We start from the raw sequence: 20046 nt of genomic DNA, 5'->3' as shown, positions 1-20046 counted from the left end.
TCACAACTGCTATTATCATTACCACCACCACTACTACTAATATTACTATACCACCACCATCACCATTATTACTACTAGCACTGCTGCTGCTACTGCTATTATTACTATTTCAGAGTGAAAAACTCACTGGCAGTGATTTCATATAACCCACAAAACTCCCTAGTGCAGCCAAGCCAGATTAAAATGTAATTGGAAAATGTTTAACAAAATAAATAAAAATACAATACAACATAGTGTTAGTTTGTGGCTTTTGAAGTCAATGAGCTGCCTGCAGGAATCTATTTCTATTTGGGTTTGACACCTCTGCACAATATCATGCAATCTAGAGAGGAGGATCATTAAGCCCCTGGTATAATATTAATTTAGAGCAGCTAGGTGACACCATAGTACACAGAGCACCAGGCCTGGAGTCAAGAAGACTCATCTTCCTGAGTTTAAATCTGGCTTCAGACACTTATTAGCTGTGTGACCCTGGGGTTAACCTTGTTTGCCTCAATTTCCTCATCTGTCAAATGAACTGGAGAAGGAAATGGCAAACCACTCCAGTATCTTTGCCAAGAAAACCCCAAATGGGGTCATGAAGAGTCAGACATGACTGAAATGACTAAACAATAATATTAATAATAATAACAATAACAGAATAATTGGAAGAGGAAGAGAAGAGACAATGGAGAAAAATTGCTCAGGGCAGAGAGGAGCCCAGAGAAGTGTGGGCTGACATTCATACCACAGAATAATAAGATCTCAGGACTGAAAGGGATGTCAGAGGGCATCTAGTCTACCTTGTATATGAAGAGAAAACATCCTCAACATATAGTCATCTAGCCTCTGACTTGAAGACCTCCAGAAACAGAGATCTCACAGATTTGAAAAACAGAAAGCATCAGATTGACATAAGATAGTCTTGTCATTGTGACACCTGCAAATTTTTTCCCCACATCTTTGTGGATAGGTTCCTAGGCAATATGGGAACGAGGAACTTTAAGGGCATCTCCTTACTTTTGTGGGGTGGTTAGGTGGTGTGTGGATAGAGCGTTGGGCTTGGAGTCAGGAAGACTTGAGTTCACATCCAGCTTCAGATATTTACTAGCTATGTGACCCTGGTCAAGTCACATAACTCTGTTTGGCTCAGTTTCCTCATCTGTAGAATGAGCTGGAGAAGGAAATGGAAAACCACTCTAGTGTCTTTGCCAAGAAAACCCCAAATGGGGTCATGAAGAATCTGAAATGACTGAACAACAGCCTTAGTTTTATTGATTGTGTTTGCTCTTCCTTTTCTCTTTTTCTTTTAAAAAAATATTCTTTGTTATATAAAATGGTTCAGGGGGGAGGGAGGGGAGATATGGGAGAAATTTGAGTAATTTAGAAAAAAAAGAAATTTGTTTATTTTTTTATTCAAGGTAGAAGTTCTTGAAAGAAAGGACTCCTATTTCTAAGGCTAAAATGCTGATTTCTATTATCTCCCTCAGTGCCAGTGTCTCGTCCTGTCCTTACCACAAGGAAGGCCACTGAAGGGGACATGGTGGAGCTTCGGTGTGAAGCTGATAAAGGCACACCACCAATCCTCTATCAGTTTTTTCACCAGGGTGTAACACCTTAGGAGAAGCTGCATTTCTCAACCTCTCTCTAACAGCTGAGAATTCTGGGATCTACTCTTGTGTGGCATTGGTCCCCAGCTCAGTGAAGGGGTGAAACTCTCTGTCACAGGTATAGAAGGAGGACGGGACCTGATATCTTGAGGATGAACATTTGACTTCCTCCCAAGATGGAGGGGCATTTCTCACCACGCCAGATCATGGTTCATTGTTTCTGAGGACAGGTCAGCTGGGGATGTGCAAGGTTGAGTCCTTGGGGATCAGTGTTGTTTTGGGTTATGTCACTAGGTAGATGATGGGGAAGGGATGGCTCAGCAGCTGACTTCATCTCTTCTCCCTGAGTCCCAAGGTCCCTTACCCCCCATAAGGCAATCACTTTATTTAACACTAGACAAATATGCAAATACTGGTTGGTGACCTTAATGATAATAATAATAAAATTACTAATAATCTTGGTCACATTCCATCCCTGGCTTCACAATAAGTCATCACTTCTCAAACCCAATCTCAGGACTCAGCTATTCAAAAGCAGAAGAGATATTTCCTATATTCTTGCACATGAGCTGAATCAGGTGTCCAATTGCCTAGCTCTAAGTCCAATTCAAAAAGTCCTCCTGTGTTGCTAACCCTTAGATCTATCTTCTTGCATTCTGAGCCAACAGGATTATTGGTTCAGGAATTCTCAGGCCTTCTGTTCTCACACTGGCCTCATGCCAGACTCTCCTTTCTCAGTCCCTACAGGGAAGCAAAAGGGCCTGCTTGCTGGAGGAGTCAGCTTGGGCCTGCTCGGATTCCTGGGTCTCATCGGTATCGCCCTTCTGTTATACTTCAGGACCCAGAGGAGATCAGGTTTGTAGGCCCTGCTCATTTACCTTTACAGAATCCCTGTCTCCATCCTGTCTCATGCCCAGAGTGACTGTCACCTTAAGGCTTCAGACCCTCACTGAATGACTGGTGCAGCACCAAGTTAAGAACAGAACAGACCAGAGGTATGCTGGTAAATGTTTAGCAAGCACATCTCTGAAAAATTAATATATTTTTTAAAATATGTACAGGATACACTTTTAAATTTAATCAGCATTTTTAACATTTTTCTCCATTATTTCCTTGTCCGGACAATTAAGAAAACAATGAATCAATCCCTGATTTATAATGTTTGTAGATTTCTGAAGTATAAATAGTCACACAAAAAATTTAACCATAGCTCTCATTAAGAACTGTCTCTGGCACATCAACAGAAACAACATTTATCCAGCTTTTTTTAATAAGCAAACAGGGTTAAGTGACTTGCCCAGGATTATACAGATCTGAGTTCCAATCCAACTTTGGATATTTACTAGCTATGTGACCTTGGGTAAGTCACTTAACCTCTGCCTGCCTGTTTCCTCATTTATAAATGGAGATAATAATAATACCAACCTCCCAGGATTATTATAAGGATTAGATGAGGAATTTATAAAGTGTTTTTTAAACTTTAAAGAGTTATACAAATGTTAGCTATTTTTATAGTCTCTGGGGTCTCTTCAAACTCTGATATTGTATGAGTCTGTGAAATATTTAGAGTATTTATCTTAGGTCAGGCAAGGTTCTGTGAACACTTACCAACTTACTGTGACCCTGTGTCTCCAGTCTGATACTGCCTGTCTCCTTTGGCTGGGCCCCAGCCCATCTCCCATAGGTGTGTTCTCAATGACCATCTTCAGAGTCTCCCTATCACCTTAAGCATTAGATATAAAGTCCCATGTCTGGCATTTAACCCTCTTCCCAGCTCGGCTCCTTCCTACCTTCCAGGCCTTCTTATACCTTACTCCCCTCCTCATCCTCTGTGATACACCTGTACTCACCTAATTGCTATTCCTCATACGTGACACTCCATCCATCTCCTGTCTGTATTGACTGTTGTTCCCCAAGTCTGGAATGCTCTCCTTCCTCACCTTCTTGTCTTAGAAACCCTGGCTTCCTTCAAAACTCACCTTAAGTCCCACCTTCCCTGGTCCCTTCAGCTACTAGTGCCTTCCACCATGATATTACTTTCCATCTAAAATATAAATATATCATATGTACCTAGTTGTCTCCCATATAAGACCCTTAAGGACAGGGTTTTTTTTTATTTCTTTTTATCCCCAGGGCTTAACTCAATGTGTCTTGAAATCAATCAATCAATAAACTTTTATTAAACACTTACTTAGCCTTCCCACATAGTAGGTGCTTAAACGCTTGTGAACTGAACTGACTTCTCTGTTAGTAAGTATGTAACTTATTCCTCAGTTTAAGAATATAGTTCTGACCCATATGCTGATATCCCCCTCCCACAAACACCATCCCTAAGAGACTAGACATTTAAAACTTAGTTAGAGAATCCACTTTTGACCCATTTTCTCCCAAAACCATTCAACTCCAAATCCAGCAAACATAGTTGGCCTTGGGTTGTCCCTGAATCTCTGGGCACAATCCCTTAAGGTCATTTGTGTTGATTCCCCACAGATCTCCACCCTGATACAGGGACTCCCTTACTCTTGACTGGGTATAAAACTAATCAGGGAAGAAACTGGTGGAAGCCGCACTTAGGGGCAGCTAGGTGGTGAGGTGGGTAGAGCACTGAAGACTCATCTTCCTGAGTTCAAATCCATCCTCAGACACTTCCTAACTATGGGACTGCAGGGCAAGGCACTTAATTTTGTTTGCCTCACCTTCCTTATATGCAAAATGAGCTGGAAAAGGAAATGGCAAGTATCTTTGCCAAAAAACAACCCCAAATGGGGTCATGAAGAATCTGAAAACAACTAAATAAAAAGCACCACAGTCCCTAGTCTCAAATGCCCAAGATTTTATCCCTGTTCCCAAGAAGAAGATAATCAACATCTACTCCCTTCTTTTCTGGTGCATGACAATCTGGGAAGAATATACTTGTGTTCTCTGGATCCGCTAAAAGAGGGAGTAGAACAAGGAAGAGGGAACAAGTTTAGGAAGCCCTAGGTGTGAGTGATGCCAATTTCCAAGCCAAATACCAGCTTTATACCCTCATCACATATTTTGAGAACCACCATGTGATTCATGGTTCAGAACTGATTATGCACAGACTAGGTTCAATCTTTGAACTTCTCTGTAAACATTCCCTTTGGCTCTTTGTCCTGCTTAGAGTTTCACCAGGCTTGTATTTGAGATTTCACAGCAAAGGTTCTTAATTGTAATATTGGCTAACCCATATTTCTATATGAAGTCTGCAACAATAGCATAATCACAGCTAATAATAAAAATAATGGCTTATATTTTAACACAGTGCTTTAGGATTTACAAAATTTTATATAGTTTAGCTAGATAGAGAGATGTTGTCCAGTTGTTTTAGTTGTGTCCAACTCTATTTTGGAATTTTCTTGGAAAAGATACTGGAGTGGTTTGACTTTCCTTCTCCATCTCATTTTACAGATAAGGAAACTGAGGCAAACAGGGTTAAGTGATTTGCCCAGGGTCACTCAGCTAATAAGTGTCTGAGGCCAGATTTGAACTCAGAAAGATAAAAGTCTTCCTGATTCAAAGCCCAGTGCTCTATCCCTTAAGCCACCTAGTTGCCCTGAGACTTTATATACATGTGTGTATGTATGTGTATGTATACATATATATAAAATCATTGTACACACACACACACACACACACACACACATATATATATATATATAAATTTGATCCTCAAAATACTCTCATGGGGAAAGTGCTATTGTTATCCTCATTTTTACAGGTGAGGAAACTGAGGCTAAAAGGAATTAAGTAATTTACCCAGGGTCCCACAGATGGCAAGTATCTGAGTTCAGATTTGAACTCAAGTCTTTCCCCGACTCTAAGTCCAGTACACTATCCACTGAGCCAACTAGTTACCTCATGGATATCATGTGCTTTGCTGAATTCACTGAAAATAATATCAATAGCATTATTTCCTTCTACAAATCAAGTGACCACATCATAAAAGGAAACAGACTTACTCAAGAAGGATATCTTCTAGATGAAACTGTACTGTCTCATGCAGCATGTGATCCCTGCTTCTTTTCCTTAGATTTCCACTAACTGCATACCTTTAATAACATATTCTAGAATTTTGCCAAGAATAGGGGTTAGGGTCCCCAGTCTTTGATTTTCAAACATCATTCCCTTTCCTTTTTTTGAAAATAGATGGGCATGGGGGCAGCTAGGTGGCATAGTGAATAGAGCATGGTCCCTGGAGTCAGGAGGACCTGAGTTCAAATTTGACCTCAGACACTTAAACTAGCTGTGTGACCTTGGGCAAGTCACTTAACCCCAATTGTCCTGCCTTTCCCCCTCCAAAAAGAAAAAAAAAACAAAAATAGATGAGCCTCCCCCCAAAAAACAGCTGCTGGAGTCCCCTTCCCATTCTCCAACTTCTTTCACTAGACAGAGATGTAGTTCATCTGGTCTACAGCCCAGGTATATGAACTGGCTATGAATCAATCATTTTAATTATACCATTAAAAGGGCATGGATAATATCCAGTGCCAGACAAGCTCTTACCTTATCAAAGAGTTAATTTTATCAAAGGAATTTAACATCTCATTAAAGAGAAATATCATAAATTCAGAGAGATATACCAGGCATTTCTTGGATACATACTTTACAACAGAGAGAACTAGAGAGGTATAATGAAAAGGACCTCAGTTCTGAAGTTAAAGGAGCAGTGCTTGGATGTTGCTTCTGTAACTATTTGTATGACCTTGCACAAGTCATATGGTAATAATAATAACTAACATTTATAAAGTACTTACTATGTGCCAGGCACCGTGCTAAGTGCTTTACATATGATTTATATCATATGATCCTTACAACCACTCAGGGAGAGATCGGTGCTATCATTATTCCCATTTTACAGATGAGAAAACTGAGGCAAACAGAGGTTAAGTGACTTGCCAGTCAAACAGCTAGGAAGTGTCTGTAGCTGGATTTTAATTCAGGTCTTCATGACTCCAGACTCAGGACTCTATTTACTTTGTCATTATCATCATCATCATCATCATTAGTATAGATAAATAGTAAAATAATTTAATAGTATTAAATAAATTATTAAATAGGTAGAATTAAATATAAATAATAATAGGATTTCAAAGAGCTTTACATATATCATCTCATCTGATAATAAGTGCCATCATTCTCTCCACTTTACAGAGAGATGTTAAGTGATTTGCATAGGGCCCCATAACCCCTGGGGCATCTGTAGCAGGATTCTAGCTCAGGTATCTTGATTCCAAGGTCAGCGCTTTCCTCATCTGTAAGACTAGGGAACTGGTCTAGTTGGTCTCCAGGGTCCCTTCCAGGTCTAAATCTAAAGACCCATAATGCTATGAACTTCACAAGCTCCTTGAGTGCTGAGACCACCTTGTATTTCCTGGCAGGGCTTACTTAGCATGGGGCTTTGCAGATGGTGGGTGCTTAAAACTCTGGTTGAATCTGAATTTGTATCTGTCAGAATTGTCAACATCTCAGAGGATGAGAGTGAAGTCCCCAATCACATCTAAGAGCTTCATTTAAATTCCAAACTTCTAGCAGGTGAGAATCATGCCTTTCCCTTACTCTGTGTCATCACAAGAAAGGACCAAGGGCTCCATTTCCATGCTCATTTGAGACTCCTACAGTGCTGCACCCCCTCTACTGGCATCCCCCAATAGAGTGCAAGCCCCTTGAGAGCAAGGTGTCTGGACTCTTATTTTTGTCTTCATATCCCTAGAATTAAGGACAGTGTCTGAGTTATAGTAGACACATTGCTTTCTGATTGATTGACATTAATCTTCCTTTTCTTTGCAGGAAAAAGTTTTACTGTTGGAACCAGGCAAGTTCTTGGTCCTTTCAGTGGCTGACTTCTTGACCTTTGCTAGAAGTCCATAGTCCAGGAACATGGAAAATGCCATTTATCACTGGATTTATACCAATTCATTTCCTGATTCCACATGCTTTGGGATTTGTTGTTTCTGTTCAGTCGTTTTTGTCTGACTCTTCGCGACTCCATTTGGGGTTTTCTTGGCAAAGATACTGACACAGTTTTGCCATTTCCTTCTCCAGTTCATTTGACAGATGAGGAAATTGAGTGAAACAGGGTTGTGACTTGCCCAGGGTCACACAGATAGGAAGTGTCCAAAACCAGATTTGAAATCAGGAAGATGAGTCTTCCTGATTCCTGACTCCATACCCAGTGCTCTCTGTTCACTGGACCACCTACCTGCCCTGCATGTTTTGGGATACCTAAAGAAAAGTCACTCACCAACTAAAATATGTAGTAACCATTCTGCTTATCTGTAGCACCGATATGTTATTGATTTCCTTACTTAACTAAAATGTTTGGTGTTTGTCCACTTGATTAAATATTTGCATAGCAGGATCTCATCCAGTAGGGGCAGATGCTACTCTCATTTATCTGACTTTTATATTGCATCTCTAAGCATTAATGTATGCCTTTCATAGAGGAGGAAGAGGGGGAGGAGGAAGAAGAGGGAGGAAGAGAAGGAGGGGGAGGAGGGAAAAGAAAGGGAGGAGGAAGAGGAGAAAAGGGAGGAGAGAGGAAAAATAAGGGAGGAAGAAGGAAGAAGCAGAGAGGGACGCTGACAACATTGCCTAATGAAGTGGTCCACTAGAGTGGCAACCATGACAATAAGACAAAGCAGTACTTTGTGACTAAATGACCATCACCCTCTAGTTCCATCCTTAGGCAGCCTACCCTGCTACCCTAGCTTTGGCCATCATTGGTCCATTCTACTACTTGATTGCTTCTCTTTACAAAACACCCATGCACAGATTCTTGGGTGGTAAAACCCCATGAATCACAGTAAGCTCTCTATGCCTTTCTGGCTGCTGATTTCTCTGAAGCTCAGTGTCACCACACCTACTATTTTCTACAGGGCTCTCTCCTTGATGATCTCATTAATGTATATTAATTATTTTTATATAAATTCATTAATCATATATAAATTAATAGTGTTGTTATTGTGCCAGGAAATATGACATCTGCATGTATCTCACAGGAGCCCAGGATCTGAAGAATTCACCGAAGCAGAGTTAGAGCCAACATATGTCAATGGTAAGGACCTCGCCATTGGACAAGGGCTCCAGACCTGAGCCCAGGCAATGAGGAGGGGAATAGGAGAAGGGAACACAAACTCTCTTGTTTCTTTAGCCTACCAGCCACCCCAGGTTTTGCTCAGCCTCAGAGAACAGGACCTCTGGAGCACAGCTTTGTGAGGCAACCAGGTTTAATGGAAAAAGTGATACACTGGGCATCAGGAGAGACTTGAGTTTGAATTCCACCTCTGACACTTGCTAGCTATTTGACCATGGGCAAATAAGTTGACCTCTCCAAGCCTTGGTTTCCTCATGTGTAAAATGGGTTTCTTAATACCTATTAATACCTACCTCAAAGGGTTATAAGGATCTAAAGCAATAATGTACATAAAGTAATTTTAACTTTAAAGCACCATATTAATGTCAGCTATCATTATTACTTTATCATGATTTCAATGATAAACCAAATTTATCTAGCACTTTAGGCTCCTTATCTAAAAAATTGGTTGATCACACCTGCACCACCACCTGCTTCCCAGAGTTGTTGTAGGAAAGTGGTTTAATCAGAATCTTGGCCACTAGGTGGCAGATACTACATTCACCTAACCCTTCGTTATCATAGGTCCCTTTGACATCTCTTTATGGCACCATATAAATGTGAAATGTTCTTATGTGAGCTTACAACACTATCATAAAGTGAACAACATGACTTTTTTAGAGAATGTAGATCAGGAAGGGTCCTCATGGTTCATATAGTGCAATCCTATTGTGTATTAATAAGGATATGTAATTATTATTACCCTATTGCATAATAATAAGGATATTAAAGATCAAATTTTAAAGATCTTTGTGTCCACAGCCACATAGCTAATAAGTGTCAATGCCATTGGAACCCAGGTCTTCTGATAGCAAATTCAGTACTCTTTGGGCTGCCTCTCAATAAATAGGGAATTTTCCTGGAATGCCAGACATCATACTGGGGATGGAAGATATTCCAGGAAAGAAGAGTCAGGGCATGTGTGTGTGGAAGGACTTCATCTTCTGCCATAATGTAATAAGTATAAATATTTAAATTCTGGCACATCCGTCTGACCCTGCCTATAAAGTCCTATTCTCGCTTCTGGCCCATCTACAGATCCAAGCCAGCACTCTAGAACACACGATTCAATATTTGCAGACCCAGGACTTACAGTGAATCCTGTCATCAGTGAAGTGGTGTATTCTGAGCCCTGGATGTTGCAGCAAAATAAAGAAGATGCAGGTGAGAGAACGAGATCTGGTTCTTGTGTTGAATTGTGTCCTGTCCTATTGCATCTGGCCTGCTCCAAATCACATTAGTGCCCTCCAGCACAGCCCCAGAGTCTCTCCGCCATCCTGCTGTTGTCCCTTCTCCACAGACAACCTGCTCAGCAGAGCTGTTCAAGCGCTCTCCTTGACAGAACATTCATCTCTTTTTGTCTGCATTCTCAGCTCTTAGCAAAGTTCTTGACCCAAAATAGATACTTAAATGCTTGTTGACTAATTGATGTCCCTATTTATGGACTGCTGGATTGTTGGCGTGATAGATTTGCATTGCTGTTGGCCTGTGACATAATTTCTAGGACAATGAGGGAAATGTCTTGCAGATGAATGGCAGAGCTTTTGCCCCCAAAGCGTTCTCTCTTTACTTATCTTTGGACGCTACCAACAAGATGCAACCATTCTGCCAGCTTTCTGGGCCATGTATGGGCAAATCCTTCCCTTAATTCAAATAAAACAGGGTGGGTTAAAAATAAATGTCTCCACTGGGGAAGAGCTGAAGGTTGAGAGGGATGAGAAGAAAATCCAGTTTGGTTTTTTTTCCAAATTCTGTTTCCATTCCAAGTTTCTTACCAATCTAGGACTAAATAGTGGTTGACCTCTCACCAAGACTCACATTGGGGCAGGACTTGTAGAGCCTCTGAGGTACATTATCTTTCATAAGTGATAAGGAATTTATAGCTGGATGGGACTTTAGAGGTCATCTAGACAAACCCCCCCCCCTCATTTTTTGGATGAAGAAAATGAGGCCAAGTTAAATACTTCACCCAAAATCACATAGGTAGTAAATAATAGAGGTGAGCTTTGAACCTAGGCCTTTTGCTTCTAAATCCCAGATGTCTCTTCACCATACTATGAAAAGGAACCAAAAAAAATGCTTAGTTGAGCACCATGAAGTCAAGGAAAATTTGGTCCCTTTTTAATTCCCCATGAGCACCTTAATTATGGTCTAGGAAACAATCATACCAATCAGGAAGGGACCTTAGAGGGCATCTACTCCAACTACTTTGCTTTATAGACAGGAAACTAAGGCCAAGCGAGGTCAAGTTACCTATCCAAGGCCAGACAATTAGTTCACATCAGAGCTAGAAGAGAAATTAATTCTCACCTAAACATCCAGATCTTTCAGTGCTTAGGGAGCAAATGATAACTACCACACCCCAGATTGTTTAGTCACTGTTTCACTCTCTTTCTTTTCCTCCTGGTTGAAGAAACAATGAGTTATGTCAATGACCTAAGGAAACCCTCTCTAAGGGACATTTACTAGCTGTGTGACCCTGAGCAAGTCACTTAGCTTCTGTCTGCCTCAGTTTCCACATCTGTTGTTGTGACAATCAAACAAGATATTTTTAAAGCACTTAGAACAGTGCCAGGCACATAAATGTTTGTTCACTTCCTCTTCTCTCTAGGACAAGGTTTACTAACATAGGATCCATGAGCTCCCTAGGGGTCCATGGCGAAAGTATAGGTGGTCTGTGAAAACCAAGTCTGAGCCTCAGGATGTACAGCCCTTCTCCTATCTGTGTTTCTTATTTCTTATTCTCCCTAACTCCCTAGCTCCCTTTTTTAAAGACAGCCCTAGGGCATAGCCCATGTTCTCTGAAAATGATCGGGAATCAATTAACCATTAATAATATAGCATCAACGGGCCAGTGCATACCAAGGCAAGAGAAGTTCACTGCCCATCAAGAGGCATCTAGGTGGTATGCTAGTGTATAGTAGTGAACCTGGAGTCAGGAAAACCTGAGTTCAAATCCTGCCTCAGACACTTATTAGCTGTGACCCTGGGCAAGTCACTTAACTGCTATCTGCTTCAGAATATGGGGATAATAATAGCAACCACTTCCCAGGGTGGTTGTGAGGCTCAAAAGCAGTAACATGTGTAGAGTACTTTATTGTTGTTGCTGTTCAGTCATATCCAACTCTTTGTGACCCCATTTGGGATTTTCTTGGCAGAGATCCTGGAGTGGTTTGCCATTTCCTTCTCCAGTTCATTTTACAAATGAAGAAACTGAGGCAAACAGGGTTGAGTTACTTACCCAGGGTCACACAGCTAGTAAGTGTCTGAGGCTGGATTTGAACTGAGGAAGATGGGGCTTCCTGACCCCAGGCCCAGTGCTTTGTGCACTCTGGCTCCACCTAGCTGCTCAGGACAACACTTAGTAAACTCTAAAGTGTTACATAACCACTAACAAGGATTAAGAAGGTATCATAGCTACTAAAACAAATGCCTAAATTAACAAGGTGTTAAACTTGACCCAGCTACTCTTGAATACACCCTCTCTAACAATAACAACAAGCATTTATTGAGAACCAAATGTGTGCAGAGCAAGACACTGTGATACTTTAACATCCTTAGAAACATAAGCTCTTTTAGGGCAGGAAATTTTTCATTCCTTCTTTTTTCCCCCTTAGGTTCAGTACCTAGCATAGTGACCAGTACATAATAAGCTTTTAATAAAAGCTGAATTGAATTTAATTGAACCGTGGGCATATGAGGTAATGAGTTCTCCATTATTAGGAGTTTTCAAGTACAGGTTTGATGAACAACCTTTAGGAGGTTGTAGAAAGGATTCCTATTCAGGTACAGCTTGAACCAATTGACTTTTCAACTCAGATTATGTGGAATATCATTAAGATAAAACTGAACCGATGATTCAGGGCTCTGGGATTTACAATTCAGAAGAGTGGGCTTTAAATAGAATAATTGCCTAGACCTACAGCTAAACATTTGCTTTCCTCCCACAGATGACCTCACATTGATGCTACCACCTGCCCAGGTGAATCAATCAATTTCCTCAGATGCTCTTTATCCCCCCAACCCTTACCTTTCTCTCTCTGTCTTCTCCTGCTCTTCTCTTCTCTTCCCTTCCCTTCTCTTCTCTCTGCCCCTGTGTTTCCTCTCTCTCTCTCTCTCTCTCTCTCTCTCTCTCTCTCTCTCTCTCTCTGTCTCTCTCTCTCTCTCTCTCTCTTTCTCTTTCTCTCTCTCTCTGTCTGTCCTGTCTCTGTCTCTCTTTCTTCCCTCTCCCTCCCTCCCAACCCTAGACCTTCATCCATGTGCTTTCTCCCTCTCTCAGGATTTCTCTGTTGTGTACTCTAAAGTAAAGGTCAAACAACCTCTGGAGGATAGAGTCAGGATGACTGAGGCTACAGATGGGACCCAGAAAGACGACATAGGCAACTACGAGAATGTCCAGCTTCATTCCTGAGCCTGAATAGTGTGTTCTCCCTAGGGAAGCCAGGAGCTCCTCATCATTCTGAATGGACATGGAAACAGAAGGAAAGACAATAGGGCAAGAAGACTTTTGGACTCCTGAGAAATGAGAGGCCCAGTTAGAGGAGTTTTCCTCCCAGGACTCTGCTGTCATCTAGACACCACAGAGATAACACTGAGCTTCCTTCCCTCCCTTTGATGAAACAAGACAGAAAGGCCTACAGTCTTCCCACTTTGTGTTTATTTCATTTTATTATTTATTACCAAAAATAATTGTTCACATTTTTATAGAACTTTAAGATTTTACAAGGCACACTCCTCATAATAGCTGTGAGTTAGAATGTGTATTCATTGTTACCCCTATTTTTCAGAGAGCTCAGAACCAGGATTCAGACCTAGATTTCCAGGTACTATTTTCTTTTTTTTTTTTTCCCAGTAATAACTAGTATTGATATAGATCTTTTTTTAAGATTTTTTTTTTTTGCTTTTTGGAGGGGGTAAAGTAGGGCAAATGGGGTTAAGTGATTTGCCCAAGGTCACATGGCTAGTTTTATTTTATGTTAAGTGTCTGAGGCAGGATTTGAACTCAGGTCGTCCTGACTCCAGGACTGATGCTCTATTCACTGTACCACCTAGCCTCCCCCTGATATAGTTCTTTAAGATTTTAATAGTGCTTAGAATATGTCATCTCATTTGGTCCTCACAACAACCCTGGGAGGCAGGTGCTATTATTGTTCCCATCTTACAGATGAAGAAACTGAGGCTAGTGGTTTGCCTAGAGTCACATAGCTAGTGTCTAAGGCAGTATTTGAACTCAGGTCTCCCTGACTCCAAGTCAAGCACTCTACTTACTGTACCACCTAGCTGCTTAGACATTTTACTAATGCCTTTTATTTTTATCTTTTGCACTAGTTAGGTATCTGGATGGCAAAGTGGATAGAGTGCTAGGCCTGGAGTCAAGAAGACCTGAATTCAAATATGGCACCAGACACTTACTAGCTGTGTGAGTAAGGGGCAAGTCGTTTAACCTCTGTTTGTCTCAGTTTCCTCAACTGTAAAATGGGGGTAATAAAATGGGAGTCCTTACCATGCAGGGTCATAGTGAGGATCTCACTAGAGATCTCATTGAGATAATGTTCTAAAATCCCTTAGCACAGTGCCCAGTGCTATATAAATATTTATTTCCTTCCCTCCACCTTTTGTTGTTGTTCGGTCACATCCAGTTCTTTGTGACCCCATGGACTTGTCCATGGAGTTTTCTTGGCAAAGATACTGGAATGGTTTGCAATTTCCTTCTCCAAAGTGTCCACATTTTATAGATAAGGAACTAAGGCCAAAAGAAGTTAAAGGATTTGTCCTGGGTCACACAGCTAATGTCTGAGGTCATGTCTGAACTCAGATCTTTATAATTCTAAGCCTAATGCCCTATGCACTGCACCACCTAGTTCCATAGGGAAGGAGCATATGCAAAGATCTAATGAGGGAATGAAGGCCTTACTAATTAATACAGTTATGTATAAAATTGTGTATGCATGTATGGAATAGATAGCAATCAGTACTGATTCATTCATACTCCTCCAGGCAGGCGATGAAAGATATAGCACTTATAGGTACAAAATTCTAAGAAACAAAACCATGAATATATATAGAGAAAAAAAAGAGGTGTAGAACTACAGAGATCAGATGTGGTAAAAAAGGATTTTAGTAGTTAAAGATCTAACACCCCTGCCACAACTGATTAGATATGAGAAGTGATGGAGGTAAAGATTTATTTTTTTAAGTTCCAAATATGGAAGAGTAGGTGAGTGGTAATGCCATAGAGAGAAATAATGAAAGAAGGGAAACTTTATAGGGAAATAATAGTTAAAATCTCTTTTTAAGGTTTTGAGCTTTTAAGGTTTGCAAAGTGCATTTCACACTAAAATCCTGTAAAAAAAAAAAAAGTATTATTATCCCCTTTTTACTAATAAAGACAGTAAGAATCCCAGAGAGGAAATGATTTAGGTCACATGGCTATTGCATCAAAGCTAAGACCCAGCTCAGATCTCCAGACCCCAAGTTCACTTCTCTTTCCATGACACCACTCTCAATCAGTAAGCTCAGTTCTAAACACGTGGGCAAATTGAGTCTGAGGTGCTGGTGGGGAGATGTCCTGTAAGCAGGTGGAGATACAGGCCTGGAACACCGAGAGTAGGCAGGACTGGCCATGAGGATCTGAGAGTTCTGTGTAGGAGCATGCCCTCGTCATGAAAGTGAATGAGATTCCCAGGGGGGAGAATAGCCAAAGATGGAACCTTGGGGGATCGCCATCTTAAGAGGGGAAGGAAAGATGATGAGATTGGGAAGGAGTAGTTAGAAAAAGAGAGTTCTCACAATATCACCCAAAAATCAAGAAAATTCTCACCTCTCCAGTGATTGTGATTTTCTCTCATGTTCCAAGATTCCATGCCACGCTAGAGTCCAGATTCCCTATAGAAAGGAATATCCTTGGACCTATTAGATAGACAATATCCCATCGTTCCAGAGACACTTTGTTTCACCACCATCCCCTTGAGACAATAATAGTACTTACCCTGTAGCAGGCACTGTGCTAAGCTGTTTAGAATTAGTCTCTTTTTTTTTTTCTTCCCTTTTTGAAGGGGGAAGGCAGGGCAATCGGGATTAAGTGATTTGCCCAAGGTCACATGACTAGTAAGTATGATCAAGTGTCTGATGCTAGATTTGAACTCAGGTCCTCCTGACTCCAAGGCCGGTACTCTACTCACTGTACCACCTAGTCACCCCAGTTATTTAGAATTACTGTCTCTTTTGATCCTCACAATAACTCTGAAAGGTAGGTGCGATAATTATCCCCATTTTAAAGGGAGGAAATTGATTCAAACAAGGTTAAGTGATTTGTCCTAGGGCATATGGCTAGCAAGTGTCTGAGGTCACATTTGAATTCAGGTCTTCTTGATCCCAGGCCCAGCATTCTGTCCACTGCACCACCTAACTGCCATTATGGGACTACTGTGAAGGCTTAGCTTCCCCTAGAGAGAAAATGTACCTGGTCAAGCTCACTTGGAGCCGCTAGACAATCTACCACTTTTTATTTCACTTCATAATAGTTGCACCCTTGGGTTTGGGTTTGTTTGGGTTTTTTTTAGTCCAAAAATTGGTTTCATCACATAATCATCTCATGGTATAATTCTGTTCATCATGTCATTTAAAAGGTAAACAAAGCAGCAATGTACTTACCAGTGGCACATGGATTTACATTTATCTCTCGCACATTAGAATTCTCAGTGCATGTGAATTGTCAATATTCAATTTTAAGTTATATTCACAAGTATTCTATGCATCTTAATCTCACACTAAAGGCAGTTTAGTTATTAGTAACAAATTATTTTTAAGTAATACCAACATGATTTTTTTAAAGCTTCTCATAATGGCCACAACCCCACATTTTTGCAAAAAAATTGGCATGAAATCTGCAATGATTATGCAGTGAGATATGGTAATCCTCTTCCCATTGGACTCCTACTGTCTGAATAACTCATAAAAGCACACTTTAAAATCCAGGTCTTTTATTCCATCATGTTTTGACTTAAGTTCATTGCTAAAGTACCCCTCACCACTAAGGGTCAAGTACGTGATACTCCTTTCACCAAGAAGCATGTAGATAGATACCTAGATAAACAGAGAATTATTAAAGCATTAACTAGCCAGGCTCTGTGCTAAGAGCTGGGAATGCAAGTACAAGCAGAAAGAAAAATATGCCCTCCAAGAGCTTAGATTCTAATACAGAAGACTACACATGAAAGGGAGCTGAAAAGCAGGATGAGGAGAGAACTTAGCTATGTGGAAGCAAGGTAGAGAAGACTGAAGAGGCAAAAACAGAAAGAAAAATGAGAATAACTAGCTCAGACATTTCCTCAAAAGCAGGCTCTGGGGAGTAACTCAACAAATAAGAGGGTGGAGGTGTAAAGGCTGGGGACAGGCCCATCGGAAGTAGAGAAATCTGACCTAGTTGCTCATGCAAAGCTGAATCACTTCTGTGAGACACCTTACTTCTAGCTCATGGTGATTAACTGAGTGGGATATACTCTCTGCACTTTCTGTGAAGACTCCTCAGGGAGAAGAAAGATTACATTGAAAACCAGAGGAAGACCTTTTGGGAAACCAAACAAACCTGAGTCCTGGGTTTCCTATGAAATTACACAACTCAGGACTCTTCCCCTTCCCTTGCTGCCACATTAGCAATAAGCCCTTTAGAAGTCTCCTAGGACCCTCCCCCTTTCCTTGTCTTCATGTTTTGCTGAATATGGCATGTACATTTGGACTGGCTATACCCAGCTTTTCCATTCTTTGTCCTTTTTGCCCTCAGACTGTAAGCCCACCTCCCAGCCAGTGGGAATGAGGTGGGCTGTCTTCTTGTTCTTTATCTATTTTTACACCTAGACTGTGAGCCTGCCTCCCAACCAATCAGTGGGAATGAGGGATAGTGATGGGAGGGGACTTGTTTATGCTAAGGCATATAATCTTGTTTTATCTTTTGGGCCTCATTCCACTGGTTTGCACTGGTAGAAGGGATGCCCTTTTCTCGAAAGAACTGAATAAAAACTTCCTGTTCCTACCTCAAGACACCTCTGACTTTTAATTTTGGGGTAAGGGATTTTTAGGGTCCCTGTACCCCACACATTAACCAAATCCAAATTTATTCTAGCTTAGTCATAACCAGTCCAACAACCCAACCCATTTGTCCAACAACCCAAAATAGTTCTGGGACTCAACATTCTGCTGCTTCTACTTCCAAGTTTTTTCATTGGTCATATGAAAATTAGATACTGGAAAATGGGACACTGACTAAAAATACAGCTATCTTTAATCTTATCAATTATTTTGTTTTTGTGACTTTGTGGGGGAGGGGAGGTAGGCAATCAGGGTTAAGTGACTTGCCCAGGGTCACATAGCTAGTAAGTGTCAAGTATCTGAGGCTGGGTTTGAACTCAAGTCCTCCTGACTCCATGGATGGTACTTTATCCACTTCACTACCTAGCTACCCCCAATTGCATGCTTTCTTAGGTCTTCTTATATATGCAAGTTACACATTAACAAAATTCCCCCTCTTCCCTCTCTCTCTCCCCTCTCCCTCTCTTCCATCCCTCTGTCCACATAGGGAATCATACCCTTACATGTAAGTGCTCTGCCCAAAAGAATATAAATTTTGATTGTTAAACCTCTGGAGATATCTTGAGGTTTACAGGCTAGACTTCTTTTCTAAGGACCATGACTTAAACCCAAATCACTGGCTCTTATTGCTTGTTCAATAGTAGGGCCATGGGCGGAGTCAAGATGGTAGACTAGAAGCAGGACCTCCCTGCTGCTCTGGCTCCCACCTTCCCCAATCCATGTAAAAAGGGGACTCTAAACAAACTTTGGAGCTGCAGAACCCACAAAAAGACACAGAGAAGCTAACTTCCCACTGAGGACAGCCCAGCAGGCTGGCAGGAATCAGCCAGCACTGCTCTGGGAGCCTAGCCCAGCCCCACACCGAGTCTTTAGCCCCAGGGCGGGCCTGACCAGCCACCAGCCTCAGGGATTCCAGATCACCAGCAGCTGTGGCTGTTTCCAGAATTATCAACACATACATGTGAAGGACAAAGTGAGAGGTCAGTGCAGTCTGGACTTTAGGAACAGTAAGTGGGAGTGCATGGCTTTTGCCCCCCAGGGCAAGAAGCCACTGAGGCACAGGCACAGTCAGCCAGCACCACGTGGCAGCTTCATCTGCTGGCCTGCAGAGTGTAGGGGATCAAGCACCAGTCTGAGGGGTAATAGCTCTTGCTTTAACCTTCTTGCATCTGGATTGCAGTCTAGGGTGGAGGTCCTGGGGTGTGTGTCCAGCCTGCCAGAGAGTGTGGAGACCTCAGTGAGGGCACCCATCTAATACTTCCAGCAGCTGAGAAAACCCCAGTGTTTGGGATGAAAGCTCCCCTGTCTGGTGGCAGAGTCCTACTGTGGCAAAAAGCCCAGGGGTCAAGTGACTGAGGGGTGACATGATCAGGCAAAGGAAACAAAGCAGACAGAAGATTCCAATGTTTGACTCCTATTTTGGGGACAAAAAGGAGCAAAGCATGGAACAGGAGGAAGACAGTGAAGTGAGAACTCCTGCACCAAAAGCTTCTAAGGAAAATATAAGCTGGTTACAGGAAATAGAGGACTTTAAGAAGCAGATAAGAGAAGTGGAGGAACAATTGGGAAGAGAAATGAGAACAATGCAAGAAAATAATGAAATGAGAGTCAACAGCTTGACTGAGGAAAATACTACATTAAAAAATAGACTAACTCAAAAAGAGGCTCAAAAAGGCAATGAGGAGAAGAATGCCTTAAAAAGCCAAATTTGCCAGATGGAAAAAGAATCTCAAAAGCTCAATGAGGAGAATCATTGCTTCAGAATTAGATTGGAGCAAATGGAAGCTAATGACTTATGAGAAATCAAGATGCTGTTAAACAGATCCAAATGAAAGAAGAGAAGACAATATTTCACATTGGGAAAATTCTCATGGGAAAAACCACTGACCTAGAAAATAGATCCAGGAGAGATAATTTAAAAATTATTGGACTACCTGAAAGCCATGATCAAAGTAAGAACCTAGAAATCATCCTCCAGGAAGTTCTCAAGGAAAACTGCCCTGATGTCTTAGAAACAGAGGGCAAAATAGAGGTTGAAAGAATCCACTGATCACCTCCTGAAAAAGATCCCTAAAAGAAAACTCCTAGGAATATTATAGCCAGGTTCCAGAATTCCCAGACTAAGGAGAGAATATTACAAGCAGCTAGGAAGAAACAATTTGAATATTGTGGAAACACAATCAGGATAACCCAGGATCTGGCAGCTTCTACACT

General features: G+C 41.3%; 1 protein-coding gene across 1 annotated transcript in view; it reads left to right on the top strand.

Moving 5' to 3' along the window:
* LOC138141996 (Fc receptor-like protein 2) overlaps positions 1-13334 on the top strand; it is a 29955-nt gene extending 16621 nt beyond the window's left edge. The window contains exons 7-11 of the mRNA XM_069062918.1: positions 2328-2444; positions 8602-8667; positions 9784-9909; positions 12696-12727; positions 13025-13334. Coding sequence (XP_068919019.1) covers positions 2328-2444; positions 8602-8667; positions 9784-9909; positions 12696-12727; positions 13025-13156 — 473 coding nt within the window. The 3' untranslated portion in view covers positions 13157-13334. The remainder of the gene's footprint in view (positions 1-2327; positions 2445-8601; positions 8668-9783; positions 9910-12695; positions 12728-13024) is intronic.
* Positions 13335-20046: the final 6712 nt, after the last annotated feature.

Source organism: Petaurus breviceps, unplaced genomic scaffold, assembly GCF_028583685.1.
Source record: "Petaurus breviceps papuanus isolate PSGF00001 unplaced genomic scaffold, PetGlider_PUasm1.0 90510, whole genome shotgun sequence".
Taxonomy (NCBI): Eukaryota; Metazoa; Chordata; class Mammalia; order Diprotodontia; family Petauridae; genus Petaurus; species Petaurus breviceps.
The sequence above is the reverse complement of the archived record's forward strand: the minus strand, read 5'-3'. Positions and strand labels throughout refer to the sequence as shown.